The sequence below is a fragment of the Patiria miniata genome, unplaced genomic scaffold (genome assembly GCF_015706575.1).
Source record: "Patiria miniata isolate m_02_andy unplaced genomic scaffold, ASM1570657v1 HiC_scaffold_9, whole genome shotgun sequence".
In the NCBI taxonomy this organism is placed as follows: Eukaryota; Metazoa; Echinodermata; class Asteroidea; order Valvatida; family Asterinidae; genus Patiria; species Patiria miniata.
The window spans coordinates 24,129,971-24,148,926 of NW_024037076.1; the positions used below are offsets into that span (position 1 = coordinate 24,129,971).

General features: G+C 40.7%; 2 protein-coding genes across 2 annotated transcripts; both read left to right on the plus strand.

The window, feature by feature from the left end:
* Positions 1-922: 922 nt before the first annotated feature.
* LOC119719898 (NACHT, LRR and PYD domains-containing protein 3-like) lies at positions 923-10,161 on the plus strand. The gene is made up of 6 exons (XM_038189367.1): positions 923-1,314; positions 2,163-2,513; positions 3,040-3,279; positions 3,850-3,998; positions 5,439-5,511; positions 5,971-10,161. The coding sequence occupies exons 1-6, from the start codon at positions 1,266-1,268 to the stop codon at positions 8,250-8,252; spliced, it is 3,144 nt and encodes a 1,047-aa protein (XP_038045295.1). The 5' UTR covers positions 923-1,265; the 3' UTR covers positions 8,253-10,161.
* Positions 10,162-10,813: 652 nt separating this feature from the next.
* On the plus strand, positions 10,814-14,622 carry LOC119720973 (lactadherin-like). Its single transcript, XM_038190837.1, has 5 exons — positions 10,814-10,872; positions 11,163-11,393; positions 12,085-12,250; positions 12,413-12,593; positions 12,933-14,622. Exons 1-5 carry the CDS (start codon positions 10,818-10,820, stop codon positions 13,077-13,079), a joined length of 780 nt encoding a protein of 259 aa, XP_038046765.1. The 5' UTR covers positions 10,814-10,817; the 3' UTR covers positions 13,080-14,622.
* The last annotated feature ends 4,334 nt before the right edge of the window (positions 14,623-18,956 follow it).

The window sequence follows — 18,956 nt, forward strand, 5'->3', positions numbered from 1 at the left end:
TAGATCGATTGCTCGTGGTCCAAAACATAAATATACCGGAATTCGTGGAGTAAGATAAGGTAAAATTGGGGTTAGGTGACATTAAAGATGGAAAAATGTTGTGCACAAGTCTATGGAAGTGTCGCCCTTTTACAGCATTAGTAGTGATTATATTCTCATTGATAAAACTGTATTTTAGTATACAGTAATTGGGTGGGTGTTCTTAAATAGTAAAGTTGATATTAGTCACGTACTTGGAAATAAACTGATAAGAGTTATATTTTGGAGAAATAAACCAGAGTCTATATAGTAAATGTTTTGCATCTGAACCCAGTGGCGTATCCAGGAATTTTTCGGGGGGGGGGGGTCATGTGTAGATAAATGATAATTTTTTTAGAAACTCAAAATCTCAGTGGGGGGGGGGGGGGGGGGCAAGGTTTCATGGGGGGGGGGGCTGTCCAATCCAAATCCAATCCAATCCAAGAGGCTGTTGTGTTTGCTTTACTGCTTCAGTTCAAGTTATGATTCTTTTTGCAGTTTCTCTATTATTTATTTCATGCGACATAATAAATGCATAAATACACAAATTAAAAGTAATAGTTTAAAGAGTGTTGTGAATGGCGGCTACCATACAAAAGCTACTACGGAGCCGGGGTCCAGGTTCTTCGTTTTTCAAACAGTTCTGAATGTTATTTTTTTACACTTTCTGTAAACCAGACCCCATCAATAATATAAATCCGATGACGTTAAAAGCATCTTCCATCCAGTACAGTAGGGAATGGAAAAACACCGTATTATGCATGATGCAATCCATGCTCCAACATAGGAAAAAATCCCGAAGTAATCGCATTGCATTGCGCAAGCATTTGTTTGGGGTCAAAGGCCGGGGAATCCCCTTAGCTGGTTCCGCTCCATTCATTCCGCGTGCGCATACAAAAACAAATCTGACGGCAGGGAACCAGCTGAGAAGAAAATCACGAGGCCGATAAAGTGAGATGAACAGATACGTACTAGTACTACTACGTAGTTCGTTTGCAAATTGCGTCCGTGAAATGCCTGTCTTACTGTTCACATTTGTCTACATTATGAATTTAAGAATGAGGAATTGCTTTAGAACGTCAATATTTTCGCTGCAGTGAACTTCATGTGGCCTGCACAGGGTCAGCGTACCGATCCACAAGCTTGGCTCCAGTCTGCGCGCTACGTGCGGATTTGATCACCGTGCGTGACCCGTATCTATAATACTTGAACCGTTGCAAACGTCACGACTAGGAAGGGTATTGACCATGGCATACATGGCAATCGAGCGTGAATGCTTGTCTTTGATCATTTTTGGTGAGTAGCATTGTATTCCACAAGTAGTTCTTTGAAAATAATTCGAATATGCATCATGAAAGAAAATGTGGCAATATTATGCATGCATGGTTGTATTGCTGATGTACCCTAATTAAAGTGGCGCGGCCCCCAACGTGGCGCACTTTGATTTTTCGCCTGTAGCGCCTACCAGTTTTAATTGAAATTTTACAGAAAGTGAAATTTCATCAAGTTCTAAACACCCCTGTTCATAAATCGCGAGTTTATTTACCCGTTAGCTCTACTGAGTGGAGCGTTGAATAACGGGTACCCCTCCATACCAACGCTCCACCGATTTGCCATACTTTGGTGACACGGTCACAGTAGCATAGTCACAAACCCACGCGAGGACAAAAAGACCCCCCCAAAAACGGTAAAGAGAATACAAATGAGAGAGACAGTTATCCTGGATTGATCTATACATTCTTGACATTCCATGAGACCCCTTATATTGTTCCCAAACAGCGAAAAATTTGAAAAAAAAAATTTCGTTACGTGTTTTCTCTGCGCTTCATGTTACGATTTTGATTTCGTTTTATGGAGGCCAATCAAAGAGCTTAGATGATGTAACACAGTGGCTTCGCAGGTGCTGTACTTTTGGATATACACGTATAAGCATTTAAACTTCGGAGGTCATACTCATTAGCCAACAGTTCGTTGACCCGCATCTCACAAAGTTACGAGCCAGATTACACACCAACAACACATTCAGTTTGGGGAGTTTCTTCTAAAGGCCAATTATATTACATAATCTGTGAGGGTCGGGTGAACAAAATCGTGTTGAATTGACATGGAATGACCAAGCTGTCCTGCTATAATTTAATTTGCAGTCGCATTTTGTCTGAGTCAAGTCCTGCCGCCCGGCAAGCACACCTATCTACAGTTTGGAGAAAGCGAAGAAGTAGAGTGCCCTCTGATCACAGATGAGAACTTCAGCATCAGAGATGTCAACTCAGCGTATTGGTACAAAGACGTTGTAGCCACAGAGAACCTAGTCATTTCCAATTTTGAGGGAACTATCTATGAAGGCCCGAGCATTGTCAGCGGCAAGTATTTCCTGACTGAGCGATTATCCCTAGTTATTAACAACATCACAGCATCTGACGAAGGGCAGTTCTTCTGTCAGCTGAAAACTGGACGTCCTGGTTTCCAAACTGCACCCGTAGATGTAACAGTTTTTGGTGAGTAAAAAAAAAAGTTTGACAACTGTGTGTTTTCACTAATACGGATGCCTCACAAAGACGATAAGACCATGAATATGTTGGCCAATTGGCTCATAAACCTATCGTTTCTTTTTAAAAGAAAAAAAAAACAAGCTTACTGGAAATCGAACTAGATTGTCGACAATTTTCAATCAACAAAGAAATATGATGAACCGCAAACAACGTTGTCCATGAAGGATTTCTCTGCAGAGGAAAAGGAACCTGATGTGTTAAATTGGGTCATTTGCTGGGGGGGGGGGGGAGGAGGGTGCAGAGAGTAGGGTGGGGGGGGGGGGGGGGCAGAGAGAAAGGAACTCTGTCTCCCCATCCTCCACCCGCTCATGTGCACCACTTGCTTAGCAACCGTACCTCTTTACTCTACAAATACGGGTCAAGCACAGAGATGGAACATAATGATAACTGTTAGAGGATGTCAGATTTCAGTCCAGAGCTTGCTGGATATATGCATGATATGGAAACTTTAATAACATTTTGTCATCGACAGTACCACCCAATGGACCTTCTCCAGAGGTTGAGGAGTGTCGCCTGACAGACAGCAAAGATGGCTGCCTGATAGAACTCCACCCTAAAGAGGCAACTTACCACCTGACATGTCATGTGATCAATGCCAGACCTGCTGTCAAACTGCGGTGGCTGCGTGTTTTCAACGACGGATCCACTGAAGAAGTGACAAACATCACATACCAAGTCAACGGAACGCTTCAAAATGTGTCTCAAATCCAAGGTATTTTGGTTGGTTCATTGTGGAATTTCAAATAAAGGCATTAGGTCAATATTTCTGTGGCACTCTGTGACAGGACAGGACACCATTTATGCGAACTGTTCCATCTGAGCCCTCCCTGTAATGTTTGGACCAATCATAGCCATGGCCAAAATGTCCGACAAGTCTGACAAGACCTATAGTCACCTACAAGACTACCGATTGGAACATGCAATATGTCATTTGGATGTGCACCATCTGTTAGCTATGTGTGCAGTTAATGTGGTTTTATGCATTGGTCTATAAGTACAGGCAGGCAATTAACACGAACATCTACATGTACATGTACATGTACATGTAAATTGTACTGTAACACAGTGCAACAGTATACAGTTACTAAACTCACAGAATTTAATGCGGTGAACACAATGTGACATTTGATGAAAATCACAAATCACTGGGCAAAGTCCTGCTAAGCTCCCAAGATGACCCAAAAGATAAACATGGAGGCAGATACTTATGTTTCACCAACTTTTACGTTTGACCTCAGTTAGGAAACTCTGAAAACGTTGGTGTATTTTCGTTCATCCACAGAGAACTATTTGTCTTCCACCTTTGCAACTGTGACAGAGGTTTATCACGAGGAGACAACACTGCATTGCCAAGCAACCGGCATTGCAATGGGAGACAGGAACGGAGCCTTCGGAAAGTGCACATTACAAGATTGGATATACCCACAAGTAGTAGGTTTCATTTCATTTATATTGATTATCCCATTCATTATCCCATTGAATTATTTGGTAGTACCAAAACCAAAATCAAACAGAAAGAAGATTTAATCGTTTTGGATGAAATACTAAGTTAACCGTGGCAGGTTTTTATTGTTTTTATTGATTTAATTATTTTGGCAAATACAAATAAACATACAGTGCCACATAAAAATGAACGTATTACATGAAAAATACAAAGCCAAGGATAACCCTAAAAGCTGTTTATAACACGGCTTATTTCCATCAGGGCCCGTAAAAACACACACACACAAAAACATACAATTACATTATAAAAAGTTCAATAAAATTACACAGGAAATAACAAAGAATGATCATTCATTAAAAACTCAGCCGCTTAGAAAAATGACCGAGAAGAGAGATGTTGCTTCACTGCCCTTTTAAATTGAGGATGATTGTTGGAACATTTGATGTTGTTGGGAAGTAAATTCCATTCATGAATTCCGGTATAAACTTTTTTTAGTGCACTCTTGCCCTTTTATTCTTGGAACAAGAAAATTGGTGGTACTTAGTTAAATTGTGTTTAGGCAAAAAAAAAAAAATAAGTCGGTCTCTGGTCAGCGCACCCGTCGATTTTAATCATGCGCGTTGATCTTTTTTTTTCCAAAATGTTCCACGGTAGCTCCAACAGCGCCCTCTATTTCCGCACCTCCTTAATTTTTTTTACCAAAGAGCACCAAGGAATGGGAAATTGCACCAAGGCAAATGATCGAAAGCACCAAGGCAAATTATGGAGGACACCAATGTACATGAGGACACCAAACAGAGACCAGAGTCTGACCAGAGACCGAATTTTTTTTTTTTTGGCCTTATGTACGATTAAGGTATTCCGGGGTGTTATATGAAGTTTGGTTTAAATAGAAGTTTTGTGCAGATATCAAAGTCTCTTGATTGCACAATTGGAAGATGCTGATTGTAAAATGCGAGCATCCCAAGATTTTGCGTTAGACAGAGAAATGACCATGTCAATGTGTGAATTCACTAATAGCAGCATTGTACGGTATACTGAGATAAATTATGCACATTACTTTTGTCTGTAGGAATACACCTGTTGATTGCAATGATTGTCTGTTGCTATCATAGGCTATTCAACACAGCCACAGGTGTCAACAGATTCTTCAAAGTCAGATGGAGTAAATGGCATATTGATCGCCCTTTGCATCATCATCAGCATTTTGATTGTGGTGATAGTTGCTGGGATAATCTTGGTCTGCAAGGTTAGTGATGTCATCAATTAAAACCGATTTTTATAATGTCAATGAGACTAGATCTACTTTCATTACCTAATAACTCCCTCGGGTGTGTGAAATTGGGACATTCAGTGTTGTTAGGGTTAACTAAATAGATATAAATGTCAGAGATGTAATTTTTCCCCCATTTCACACTGCACCACAGAAAAGATCGACAAGAAATTCGACATACAACACAGTAAGGATGACTGATGTAAACAATGCTGACTTGGAAAGAGGTGAGATATTGTAATGGTAAAGTAACTGAGTATATCAGCACCACAACTGAATAGGGTATTAAATACTCAAACTTCTGGAACTCACTTTGCAGCAACACCATCGGATTTTGATTGGAAATTGTGACCCTGTGGATGAACCGCGCAATTAAGGACGATTCAGGAAGGACCAACTTGATAATAGTTTGTGTTGATACAGAAATATGATGTGTGTGAGATCGAGTTGTTTCAATGGCAGATGTTTATCCCGATTGACTTTTGTTTTTGTAGTCTGCATTGTCAAGGACTGAAAAAGAGCCCCTGTATACCCACATGAATATTAAAGAAAAATTTCATGAGGGTAAAGAGAACAGAAAAAAAATCAGTTGTTGATGTCATGAAATTCACACCCTTACGAAAGAATTTATACTGGTCTCAAACCACAACTCATATTTGTATCTGCTTTATTTTTATTTCTTAAAGGTGATGAAACTCTGAGGAGTTGTGCTGACCAGCTCAAGACGTACTACAAAGGAATGCTTAACACAATTCGCACTCATCCAGTTTTTGCTCGTTGCATCAATAAAATCAAAGATGTGTTCATCGATCTGCAACTCTTAAGAGAGACTGGCAAAACTGTGAAGTCTGAAAAGATGGTTAGGATTAAAGGAAGACGGGGATTCTACCCAGATAACCCGGTCAAGGAACCACTGGACTCCCAAGATGATCTCATACGCCTCTTGCATGAGGAGGGTCATGTGGCTTTGGTGGGAACAGCAGGAAGTGGTAAGACGACACTCACCAGAAAGATTGCCTGCGATTGGGCATGTCAGATGGCAGGTTCCGTCTTGTCACGCTTCAAACTTGTGGTTGTACTTGGGATGCGAGAAATCCAAGTCAGTCAGTCCTCGGGACTTTTGGATGCCATTCAGAGAATTCTGCCTAAAGAGACTGAATTATCCCGAGCAAATCTTCGAGACCTTATCACTAACAACCAGAAGGACACATTGATTGTACTAGATGGCTTGGATGAGGTGTCGTCGCAGGTGCTGAATAGTCCACCACCAAATGATGATGATTTCTCAATCAAAGATGTGATTTCGTTCAAGGCGCTCAGGGACTGCCGTGTCCTCGTAACCACCCGTCCTCACAAGATGAACGAGCTTGACAGCACCTACGCTGTTGTTGAAACGATCGGTTTCTCACCTGCAAACAGGGACAAGTACATTGGGCAGTTCTTTTCCGACAAGGTTGAGAAGGGTCAAGCACTCATACAAGAGGTCCAGTCAACTGCGTTCATTCACACCCTGGCCCAGTCTCCCATCATGTTGCTTCTCCTCTGTGTCATATGGAACCGTGATGATACCCTGCCCCAACAACTTACCAAGTTGTATGAACGAGCTGTGGACATACTAGTGAGTCATTTCCTGGAGAAATACGAAAATGTCTCACAAGAAGAGGTGAATGCAGTCAAAGATGAAGTTGGTCGAGTTGCATTTGAAGGCTTGATTGATCTGGATGGAGAAAGGTTAGTCTTTCAACCAGATGAGTTTGGCAACTCCCTGGAAGGTGGATTGAAAATTGGGATTCTGTATCAGGAGTCAAAAGCAGTTTGCACACAACTTGTAGAGATGGTCAACTTCCTGCACAAATCGTTTCAGGAGTTCTTCGCAGCCCATTACCTAGCAACACAGGCCACTGAGAAGATACAGAACGAGTTGTTGCCACAGGTAACCGTTGAAAGCATACAGGAGAAAGAATATCTTCTCCGGTTCTGCTGCGGAATGAACGTCAATGCTGCTGCTACGATTCTCCAACATGTCAATGGTCTTCATGAAGAGTTGCAGACACAAGAGTTCTTGTGGATACAGAATTTCACACTGGTCCTGGTTTTCGAAGCACAGTCACCTAATCTCCTGGCAGGTGTTGGGTCCCGTCTGACACTGAAATACAAAGAAGACTTCCCAGCAATGGAATACTACCTGCAGAGGTTCTCTGATCCAGTTCAGCTAGAAAGACTCAATATCCACCTGACACTAATTACTGACCAATCCATCGCCAGGAAGATCTTAGAAGGAGTCACTGTGGACTCACTTTATTTCCACATGGAACTGTCAGATCAGCTGAAAGATCAGTTGTCAGATCTCACGACAACTATCTCCGAGATGCAACGGCGAGCTAAGGTCACGAGGCTTTATGTAACTTCCAGCAAACAGTGTGATGGGAAATCTAATACAGGGGAGTCTGGAGAGGAAATGGTCCTCGAGAACCAAGTCAATCATCTGTGTGACTTCATCAGACAGCAGCCAGAGCTGAGTGGGTTCGGTATCGGCCTGGATGGTAAGATCCTGCAATCTCGTAAAGACTTCACAGTGCTTGTCGATGCCCTCGCCGCAAGCAACGCGACGTACTTGTGTATTGAAAACAGTAGCTTGCATGGGTATCTGCACAGGCGTTCACCACTCTTTGAGAGTCTAACTTCCATGGTGTTCCGTTGCTGTGGTCTGACTGATGATGACTTGAATGAGGTATCAACATCGCTTGCTTCAAGTCCTAGTAAACTCACGTGTCTCTACTTGCAAGAAGGTTCATTCAGTCACGATGCAGTGAACACACTCGTGCAGACTATCGCAGAGCACAAAACCATGGATCTGGAGAAGCTCTACCTGGTTGGCATGGGTCTACATGCAACAGCTGTCACACAGATTGTACAAAGGTACCTTCCAAAGATGAGAGAATCCAAAACAGGTTTCTTCATCAAATAAGAATCAGGTTATGTACATAATGTACTAGATTTGTAGCAATGAAAGTGTGTTCCTTTGAATATGTAACATATTCTAATCGTCGTCACGAGGAAAAGGAAACGACGTCAAAAATAATATGATGCCCATCATTTGGAAGGTGAGGCTTCTGGTTATGACAGCAAAGTACGAACTGGCTGGAGTTGAAGATGTGGTCTTACCAGAAGGCAGAGGATTCTGGGGAGGAACCGGGCTGTCTCATAGGTGGGTGACCAGGTTCTCTCCTGAAGACGATCAAAGCTGCTGATCGGAACGTTGAGTTTCACAACCAACTGGTTGTTTTCAGAACCACACATCTTCTCAAAAGAGATACTACCACATGGTGTTACCGCACACCCTCAGTAGGGTCAGTTTGTACCACCACCACTCAATGTTTCAAATCTAATTTATGTATATACTAATCAAGATTAATCCTATAGAAACAATATAGATTGGCAGTACAACATGAGGATGTGAGCTCAATATGTGCTAAATATAAAAATATGAATTCATATACCTCTAGAATAACCTCAGATTTTGGATGTAATTAATTTCTTAAGGGTGTTGTATATAACCAAGTTTGGTTTTCCTATGCCAGTAACATCTCAATGCAATTCAGTTTTTATTAGGTTGCCAGGGTTTACAAGTTGTAATGTTTATGTTTTGTACAAGTTAATATATTGTTTTTGACAATACTTTGTGTGTGTATTTATTTTTTACTTGAATGAGTGCAACTGTTTGTCTTGCGTCTTTTCGTGACAGTAAGCACTAACACTGCTATATGCATTTTGTGTTACCAATAGTACTGTTTTAACTGTCGGGATTCTTCAGTACATCATCATCTTTGTCAGGCAAATTCGTTAAATATCTTAACGTAATTGGCCATGCCAATTAGAACAACTTGAAGCTGTAGGCCTATAAAGATAATATATTTGGAGAACTACCAAATGTGCAAAAACAGTACAAGACCAAAAAGTGGAGAGCTTAAAGTATATTGTATAGAGTCGTTTTAGTTCAATTAGTTCGGGTACAATGTTACAATAATATATACGTCTGTGTAAAGTAGTTATATGCTATGAATGTGCTGTATAAAATACGATAGTGTGTGCATGTATGTTTAGGGTATACAAGAATATATAACAATGATAATTAATAATTTTTTTGTTGACTGCTGTGATGTGCGATATGATGTTTTATAAAAACGACAAATCCCACATCACAGCAGTCAACAAGTGTTTTGTACGGTGCCAATAAGTCAAAAAGATAAAAGTTTGTAACTTGCTGTGTGAGAAATAAATTAAATCACTGTGATGTAACCGTTGGTAACTGAAGGCTTTGATGTCCTGCTGGGGCCCGGTTTCATGGCTCTGCTAACAACAGAATTAGCGCTTACGATCACCATTTTTTCGCAAGAAACAAACAAACAAAAAAGAGGTAGTAGAAAAATGTTGCGCTAACCCAGTAAGCACAGAACTCTTAGTTCAGGGATGTAAGAAGCCACAATTCCTCGCTAAGCCGTGAAATACGCTTACCGTGTACGACCTCTAAGACCATCGATCCGGCATTTCAACACCGTTGATTTTTAATAAAAACCGCTCTCTTGTTTCGCGCAAGGTAATGATGTTATCACGGTTAATTAAAGATTGTGTCGATATTTGTGGCTTAAAAATACATTATATCATTTGAAACCGGCTCCCATGCACAAAACCCTGACAAAATTAAACACATTTTGTTGTTTTTTAGGTTTGGAAAATTTCAAATTTCTGAAACAAAATGGCAATGCTTTGAATGATGGGTAATTGAAGCAGGTGTCATTTGAAAGTAATTCCCAAGAGCAAAGAGGAGGTTGAGTGAGTTCATGCCGACTTGCTATTGGGAGCTAAAGGGCATGCTCCCGGAAAAGTTTTGAAATCTACGATGCTTTCTCTTGCTTTCTATGGCAATTTGAGAATATATTTAGGAATTTCAGCCTTCCGCCATTTCAGCCATTTCACAACATTAATAAGGGGTTGAACAGGAGGGGGTGTAACCCCCCAAACCCTTCTATAAATCTGCCACAAGCTTCTTACTGTACTGTATGGTCCCTTGGTCATGTTATTGCCTAACGTGCAAACTGAGATGAAATTAATCAGGAATAGTCTTTTGGATATAGGTGTGCAGAGTATTGATTATACGCCGCTTTCAACTTTCAAGGGCAGTTTAAGGCAAATTCTGTCAATATGCAAGCCCCTGATCAAATTGATATTGAGAAAGGCCCGTATCAAATCGATTGGGTTTCCTAAGGTGGAATAACAGTGAAGACGAAATTAGAATGACACCTGAAATATGTACAGAATAAAGAAGTCCACAGGGATCTCATCCAATTGGGAAACATGAATGCGTACGCGGCCCCGCCTCTTTTGGTAAATTCGTTTAATCCGTATGCACGCCATTATGGTGTTGGTAAGTGATAAGGTAAGATAACACTAGCACAACAGTCATAGCTCGAAGATTCTTTCCGTCTCACCATAGTGTTTTCTTCGTACTCGTGTGTCTATAATATCGAGCACCATGGAGTGGCTGATGGCGTCTCTAATTGCTGGGTCAGTGATGACCGTGCTTGCAGGTAATTAAAATTATGTATTTTATCATCCATTAAGTCTTTAGAAGGAAGAAAATTCTCGCTATTAAAAAAAATATTGTGGTACAGCGCTAAAATACGATATCAATCCCGCGGAAATTTGTTTTAATAACGTGGACGTCAAAAAATAAATCCAATGGTTAACTGACTTCGTCATTCAACCGAAGTACTCGGTTGCATATAATTTGCAAAATATTTTTTTGGGCATTAGATACGCATAACGTCATCCTCAGCAGTATTATACAACGTAAGTTAATTTTGCATTTCCAATTCAGCGTTGGTTTCATCACAAGACGTTTGCATTGTGGGTTCAATGATTGGCATCGTGCCTGGTGGTCTGCCTCACTGGTTCCTACCGCATGACGATCCATGTAAATGCACAGCCATACGTCTTGGCGGAATGACCTTACAACCTCCGTCATATCAACGGGGGTCTCCCTATAACCTGACAAGTCTCATCTTGAGCGAAGATGTCAATGCTATCCGAGCATTTTTCAAATGTAGAGGTGGGTGAGGATCACAAATAGAAATTGACTGATTCTTTAAGTGTTTCCTTCTATAATCTAAATGAAATTAATTGGGATAAAAGTGCCTAGAGTTTTGGAGTGAAAGGCATGTTGGGTGACATTCCTTCGCTCATACCCACAACCTCGTTTCCAGGGTGTCGAGCAATACGCTCCCACCACTACCTGCTCTCTCACCCCTCTACTTGATCATTTACATATCCAAAATGCTTGGATACGTATGCAAATGAGGAATAGTATAGTGGCAGCCTGTGCTTTACATCAGTTTGTTTTTGTATGTGGTGTCTGGGGTCATCAATTTATCGCGGCGTGAGTTCAAAACTATACATTTTTTTATTCAAAGTTGATTTATAATGTAATCCAGCCATGCCAATATGCAGAATAGCTGGGCTGATTGCCGACATGACGCGTGCGCATGGTGAGGGATGATACGCGGTGACAGCCGTTACCAACTTTCCTTCATTAACCATTCAGTGGGATCTTGCATAAACGAGCTGGTTATTAATACCTTGTTGAAATGGGTTGATAAAAGAGGAAAATGTGGCTCCGGTTGTACTTATTCCAAATGTCATACTTAACGCCACAATGCACGATCCTGTTCCAAACATGGGAAACGAATGATCCTAAAATCGATCCCACATTTTGTACGAATCATGTGCATGATTTGTTGCAGCATCAACTACTAGTGATATAGCACGTTGTGAGAGTCCTGTACCGTTGGGTCTGGAAGATGGCAGCATTCTGAATTCACAGATCACTGCTTCGAGTCAAGTATCGGAGCATCATGGGCCATCCCACGCACGTCTGAATAACGGCAATGGTTACTGGACTCCTCTCACGTAAGCAGTAAAATGACGGTACCTTTACGGTTTATTTTTACCCTAAGGCCCGTCTTATGTCAACAACTGTTTAATTAGTTACTTTTTGGGCAACTCTCGGTCTTAATTTAATCAAGAATAATAATCGCGATTAATTTTGTACGATCATTTTTTCCCACTTAGAAATGCTGGTTCCTGGATTGAGGTGAATCTTGCTGAGAATGCAATGGTGACCGGCGTCATCATACAAGGTTCCCCGTTTGACGACGGTGCGTTTGTGACCGCCTGTAAGATTGGGTACCGAGCATCCACCTCGCCGACGTCTGATTACCAGTATGTGAACGCTGCGAATGGAGAACCCATGGTATATGGTTTTAGTGATAAGCTTATCTTTATATTGCTTTTAAATGAAATGTTGCTAGGCATAGGTGAGCTGACATAACATGAACAAGCACCAACTTGAAGGTTATTTGCTGAAGATCCAATTTGATTGGGTCGTCATTTTTTGACGTCTTTCTTTAAAAACCCGTAAGCCGTATACGTGACTTTTATTTGTGAGTATCATTTTCAAACACAGAAAACTCTCAAAGACTTTTAAATTTGTTCAATTAAACAATTTGCACGTTTTGATAGATGATTAGTTTTCATAATTCGTCATTTTAAATGAAATCAAATATTGGCAACTAAATATTTGTTTCTACAGATGTTTCAAAGTCAAACTACCGACGCTAAGGCTGCCGTAACTGTGGCTTTTCCTGAGACCATCGAAGCGACCGTTATCCGCATCGAGCCTCTCGCTTGGCATATTGGGGTTGGCCTCCGATTTGAGCTACTGGGATGTTATAATTGATTAATTTCCTGTTGTACACTTGTCGTACACTTCTGCACCAATTCTATTGACACCATTGATTAATACTCCAAGCCTACTGCGATACCGGAGATTCTTCAGGATACACAGCGATCTTTTTTTTTAAAACTTAACCGAAACAGCTTCGGGTAAATATTCCTTTCCCGGACTTTCGCGGTCCTGAAGACTGCAATAAAATTGTTGTTTCAGCTAAAGTCGGCCTTCAGGTCGACCAACCAAAAAATACCCGCAATGTTCCCGATTGAGGATCGAAAGACACAATCCCATCGTTTAAAGTAAATCACACAAAGATGCAAACATTATTATTGTGGTCTGGGTATACCAAATAATGTATAGCGTAACTGAAGGCGTACTTTCCCCCGCTCGAGGACTGTGTGTGTTTACTTGTATGCCACCATCAGAATTTCGGTAAAGGCAAAAACAGAACTGTTTCCAAATCTTTCCGAAAAAAATTACGCCCCACAAAACACAAAACTCCATTTAATTTTTACTGTATTTATGCAACTGGTGTTTTCATTCATTCATTGAAGTTTCACTGCCAACGTTACCTCACAATGTTTTCAAGTGACGCATGACAAAGACTGCATGCATTACAAATCTTTTGCAAAAACGCACAAGTTTCTCACTATTTTAATTCAAATTCATTACAATTTTTGTATGTTAAGTTAACTTAGTAGCATTACTTTCTCTATTTTCCCCTCTAACTTATGGTTTCACTGACAAGTCTTGCGCTGTATATTGCACCTGACGGCTGCATGAGGGAAAAAAATCAATTATCGCTGCAACTTGTTATGTGATGTCATTTCGTATGTTTCATAATTATTGTAAAATTAATGTTCGCACTTTGAATGTTATTACTCAGTTAGACCCATATTATAGGGGCGCAAATATAGCACCAGAGGCAAAGCCAAGGGTTATGTGCCCCAAAGGGGTTAAACACGTCAACTGTTTTGTTATATCGTGATAAGATAAATGGTTGTAATTTATTGTGTGGGAAATAAATTAAATCATTGCGATGTAGCCTTTGATAACTGACGGTTTTATTGTCTGAGACTGAGCGGTTAACGTTGCCATTCTTATTGCGCAAAGCTAGCGCGCCCACAGGTTGCACATGCGCGCGCAACGCGCACAGTGAACGCAGTGGGATATCACCTTCACTATCAGAGTCTGACATGCATTTTTATTGTTCGGACACGTGGCCGACCTAGACCAATAAAATTACATTATCAAAGCACACAATATAAATATAAACTATTTATTACATAGTGAAGACAAAAAGGTATAGATAAGCAAAAGGTATGGGTTTTGTAACTGTAAAGTATCGTTTTTGTATCGGTAAAGTAACAATTTGCAGATCCCTCTTATCAATTCTTCATACATTTTCGTGTGCAATTGTTGAGGAGTGTTGTGACATTTCCGTATGAATCTCTTTGAGAGTTATAACTACATGTGTAGCTAACTGTAATGAATTTTGGTCTATCGATATGGAGTACTTTTTTGCCTTTCCTAATATTGTAAATGTATCATGAATGTACATGTATCGAATAAAAATTTTTTATGCACTGAAAAGAAACTGAAATGGCCCATAAAGTGAATATTTCTTAGCAACATACCTTGTGCTACTGTAAATCCTCTTAAGTGTATAAAAACTAACTGACATCCCTTTTTTGGTTAAATTTATATAAAAAAAGTGCACTTCTTTCAAATTTTCCATGTTTTTCCGGACAACTGAGGGCGCTGTTACTGTGATGTCATTCCAGGGAGACGCTGCTCATGATATGATCTGCCTGATAACAACATCACACTATTGCTCATGAATATGGAAATTCGCATCAGCATAAAAACGATAAAGCCACCAAAATACCCTTGAAAACGGCAGAATGAAAATGGCATTAAACAATTACTTTTCATGGGCCCTTTGAGAATAAACCTTTGTAACGTTATTTAGTCCTTTACGGTGTATTTTTTTAATGGACAAGTGACATCAACTACAGAGTCCAGGAGAAGAAATACAATTGAAGTATTCCACCTGAAGTGCAAGAAAACAATGTTGTCGTAAGATGTTATGTTTGACCCCACTTAGTACCCCCTTCTGAGAGTGATGGCCCGTAGCTGCCCCTTTCACAAAAAATAAACCCAACGAAAACACTCTGATCAAAACCGAATACAACAAAGGATGTCAGATACAGCAGAACAGGCCACGTTGGAACCCTCCTCACTCAGAATCAGTTCCAACAAAACAATAAGTGCCTTCTACAGCTTTCAAATATTCCTCATCAGTATTTTGAATAGGTGGATGACCATTGTCTCAGTGACTCAAGGGGGCGCTGTTTAAATTCAAATTTTCCTCATGGGTATTTTGAATGGGTGGATGACCATTGTCTGACCCAAGGGGGCGCTGTTTAAATCAAAATATCCGTCATGAGTATTTTGAATGGGTGGATTTAGCCGAATTAAAGTCATCAGGGGGTCGTCAGGGAACCTAACTATGCGGATGGGAGTGCCTTGTTGGACACAAGGGGCGCTGTTTTAATTTAAATATCCCACATGAGTATTTCTGACACAAGAGGGCGCTGTTTACATTCAAATATCATTCATGAGTATTTTGAATGGGTGAATGACGATTGTCTACAAGGGGGCGCTGTTTAAATTCAAATACCTTTCACGAGAAATTTGAACGGGTGGATGACCATTGCCTAACACAAGGGGGCGCTGCATGTTCAATGCAGACATAGCTGGTTACCAGTCCTAAAAAAAAATACTTATTCTGATGAATCTAAAGTCAGGTAGACGGGGAGGATTCCTCCCTAGCAACGAAAGGCCGAGGGGAGTACCATGCTTGTTATATAGGGTATAGTCTTAAACATCTTGCATTCATTAAAATGAACTGAGCTGCATATTTGTAAGCCTCGGATAAAGGAAGTTTAAAATGTCCAGTATCTTTCTTGTAATGGGGACGGAGGGTTACCCGACTTTCGGCCGAATTAAAGACGTCAGGGGATAGCCAGGTCAGTGAACCATACTATGCGGGTGGGAGTGCTGGACTTTGTCGGACACTTTCGTTTAATACTAATAATCTTTTCTCTTCACAAATACACATTCTCTATACCTTTGAGTGGCTGAAATATCATTCTAGCGGTGCAATTACAAGCATTGTTTAAAAGAAGAAGAGGAACAAAATTGTTTGACACTCACCCAAAAACAAACTTGTGCCTGTGATCCACTTCGTCGTTTGTTCCTAGCGCGTGCCATCAGAACCTTAGGGGTAAAGAGCGCCACCACGCTGTCACTTTCGGTCAATCCATCACTGTAAAAACGCCTACGTTGCCTACACATCACATGGGGAAAAAAGCGGGAAGATTATTTAATTGCAAACGTAGAACGCAGAAACAAAAGCGTGTACACTGTAAAAAAAAAATTGATGAGATTTATGATGAACATGGGTTCATGCCTGTTACCTTTTTGTCATCGAAATCGGTGTCCATCGACGTTCTGACCATACCCCACTTGTGGGGTGATGTTCCTTTCAAGACACATCACCCCACTATTTTAACAATAGAAAAAAAATCACCCCAGAAGAGGATCTTTAGGAATAGGGATAAAGGGAACACAATGCCATCACCCCACAATTCCGTCCGGCTGGAACGGGCGTGCCCTTAACATCAGATAAACCGTCCAATTTCATCATCCTTTTAATTCTGCAGTGGCCGAGTAACAGGTGGAATTGAAAATTTAAAGTGGTTGCATAAAAGCGGGGCCCTGTCCCTATCTAGAAACATAAACATTAAGTGCAGGTTGGCCTAACAGCAGGGCACTAAAGACGGTGAAACCAGTAGAGGGCGCTATCAGCACAAGCGACTTCGCGGGTAAAGTATCCCAAATATTAAAACAGTGCTACATTGAGGGCGCTCTGTACAATTCCGCTATTGAAATGTTGACACATCACAAGACCTCGAATTGGTCGTCCGGATTGAGGTTTTTTTTAATGAAATCCCCGTAATTCATCAATATCGATGTATTGGATGGATTCTTGCCGACTGTTCAGGGAGTTTTACTCGGATGTACTTGAAACATAACAACCTCCAGTAAAAGGGGCCTAATTACGAATGGACTTTTTCACCACGATAATCAAAGCGAGGGCAGCAGATCATTGTTTATGTAATCTCTGCCATTCATGAACGTCCGGAGCCCACAGGCAATCATTTGACTCGCTTTCAACCATCCAACATCGAGGATTAAGGTTTGATCTACCGGTGGACTTGCTTCAAAATGACAAGGTTGAGAGCGGAATACCAGTACATGTATTGTAAATAATTCATGCCGTGAAAACCTCAGAGAGACTGCGCTCCACAAGGTTGTTTTACATGCACTTAAATAACAAACACAATGCCTTTTGAATATAGCTGTCGAATATCATTCAATGATCTCCGATTACATGTTGATATCCCAGGAGTGAATACAATGACTGGCCATTAGTGGCAGTTCTAATTATTACCTAACGGATTTGATTCAAACAAGGTGATTTTACGCGCGAAGGTAAAAATGCTTCAAATTCCACATCTATGATTAATGCAATCTATTTAGAGGAAACAGCTAATTTCCCAGTTGTTTTACTTTAAAGCACTATCATTTCAGTTTTTGAGGTCAGAAATGTTCAGTCAACTTCGCGCTTGAAAGCACTCTCATCAATCGCAATGCCGCAGTTTAATTCTTCCTTCATAAATGTTTGTGTGCCGACTGATGTAGATTATTGTTATGGAACAAAATGGCGACCGAATTTATTCCAACTGATTGTTTATAAAAACAATTGCAGATTATTATCCCGCTGCACCGATTATAAACCCTAAGACGCCTTGCACGGTACCCCCTCATCGAGGGCATAGTTTGTTATACTTCCGTTACAATAAGCGTGCGGGCATACGTATCACGTGATACACAGAGCAGCCATCAGTGTGACGTCAGATGCAAAAAGTCTATTGTCTGACTTGTCCTGTGACATCATCGTACGTTAATTCTTGGTAAATTAGCTGCGCTAGGCAGTTTTCATTCTGTGGTTTATACTTATAAGTGCACTTTCCATTTAGTTTCAGTAAAGTTCACAAGTCGTTGTAAATTCCAATGTGATAAATGAACGTCTATTTAAGAGTTGTTTAGGCCCCCAAAAGTCTCCGGTTTCTGGTATGCGCGCGCGTCGCCGTAGCCATGCGCGTCGGCAAAATGAAAACGTTTTTTTTTTCAATGAAAGATGATGTCTCAAAACCGCCAAACTCACTGGTTTGACTGGAATCCTGCTGCTGCACAATTTTAACGTGTTTTTGGATGGGGTTATGATCGAGAATAAGCTTTATGTGGCCTCTGTGGACTCCCATATATTTGCACTAAGTTTAGTCGGGCACCATTTGCAGTCATCAGCCGACATTTGAAGCAAAAAAAATCAGGTAAAAAAAAAAGAAAGCCGCGTCGCCGCACCACTTTTTGGGCAAGCTCAATACCAGAAACCGAAGACTTTTTTTTTGGCCATAACTTCCATTTGCTTACAAGCCAGACACCGTCTGTTCTTTTGTCGTTGTAAGGTCAATCCGAGCCTCTAGCTTTTACATACGACTAAAAAATCCGGAGCCTTGAGTAACACGTCGCTATTGTCCAAATCTGACCCGATTTCTCTTAGCCTAAATCTCAGAGCAAACACCTTTTTTTTGGTGGAAAGAGGGACAATAACAACTCGTTGTCAACCTCACACGAAGAAATAACCTCAGTTATCCGATCCAAACTGGTTTCCAAATCTCGACAGCTTAATTAAGGCCCAGTTCTTTTGTAAATTACGCTGCTCTTTTTAAGAACTCATAAAGATTGTGATGA